This window comes from Penaeus monodon, chromosome 15 (assembly GCF_015228065.2).
Source record: "Penaeus monodon isolate SGIC_2016 chromosome 15, NSTDA_Pmon_1, whole genome shotgun sequence".
Lineage (NCBI taxonomy): Eukaryota > Metazoa > Arthropoda > Malacostraca > Decapoda > Penaeidae > Penaeus > Penaeus monodon.
In genome coordinates, this window is record NC_051400.1 from 31,645,799 (window position 1) to 31,647,123 (window position 1,325).

The following is a 1,325-nucleotide window of genomic DNA, read 5'->3' on the forward strand; positions in this document are numbered from 1 at the left end:
GTCAATATGGATGTGTTTCAAAAGTCAATACTATAATGAACAGAACATTTTCCTGATGGCATTGGGTTATTTGTAAATATCCACTGTAGTGTAATAAACATTATTATATTAGTAGTAGTTGTAAATGTAGAGAAATAACCAGTTTTTGATATCTGGTTGTAAGCCATATTCAAAACTAAAAATTATAATACATTTTGTCATCTGCAGTGTGCCAAGGTAAGCATGGAAGATCTGACACTTACCCGCTACATTCTGGAGATGAGTCTAATGGACTATGAACTCCTAGATGCATCTGACTCAGCCTTGGCAGCTGCTGCCCTCCTTCTCACTAGAATCATAAGAGGAGATAGCACATGGACTCCCACACTGCAGTACTACTCTGGTAAGTCTTAGAAACCTATAAGACGAAAATTCTGTATTTGTGAATTGGCATGTTTTTAGTATTGCAAGCTAAAGTAAAATAAGACTATTTATTAAAACAAATTGATGGAAAATTAACTATAAAGGCTTAATCTCTCTTGTTACAGATTAAGAGTATCAAATTTATTTTTACTAAGTTTATGGAGCCTTAATTTATATTTTGATTAATGTGGAAAGAGTAACCTTTGATAAGTTGATCATGCAAGATAAATATTGGTTTGATTAGTAATTACTTTTTAACTTTTCAGGTTACAGTATGGAAGATATTTACCATTTGGTTCATCACTTGCACCAGATGATCAGCCAGCCACCAAAGGAACACCTCAAGACCATAAGGAATAAATACTCTCACAAGTTAGTATAATGGAAACTGATGTAGTTTGGTTTACATGTTTTAATGTTATTTGTTTGGACTCCTTATGAGACTGATTCCATGATTAATCTTATTAAAAAGGGCCAAGTTAGGTTAATGCAGTCTAGTTAAGTTTCCTTGGACAGTTGTGCACAGTATTAGACTGTTAGCATATCTAAACATAGGTAATAGGACAGTTATATTGCTCAACAATCTAAAACTTTCATAATAATCAGTTAACAGTAAAGCTAATGTAGCATTGCTCAAATCCTATTTTGAGCACAATCATGTATGGATAAGTACTGATAAACATCTGATTAAATTTTACTTTTTTCCAGGGTGTTCTTCGAAGTGGCAAAGATCCCAATTCCAGAGACGTTAAACATTTAGCAATATAGTATCCATGCAAGGTTGAATGTGTGTTTTTTTTTTTGTGTGTGTACAAATTTAGTTCTGTCAGATCCGTGCAAGACAACCTCTTAAATATCAGAGTGCTGAGATGTAGTCGTGGCACCTTTTCATCTTTTATCTTGCTTGCATGCTGTGAAGAAAG

At 33.6% G+C, this 1,325-nt stretch overlaps 1 protein-coding gene across 1 annotated transcript in view; it reads left to right on the plus strand.

Annotated features, from left to right (window-relative positions):
- The window catches only part of LOC119581945 (G2/mitotic-specific cyclin-B3-like), a gene marked incomplete in the record, with an annotated part of 6,386 nt that overhangs the window by 4,573 nt on the left and 488 nt on the right, over positions 1-1,325 (plus strand). Inside the window, 3 exon segments of the mRNA XM_037930117.1 lie at positions 208-382; positions 669-774; positions 1,111-1,325. Of these exon segments, the coding sequence (XP_037786045.1) occupies positions 208-382; positions 669-774; positions 1,111-1,162 (333 nt within the window).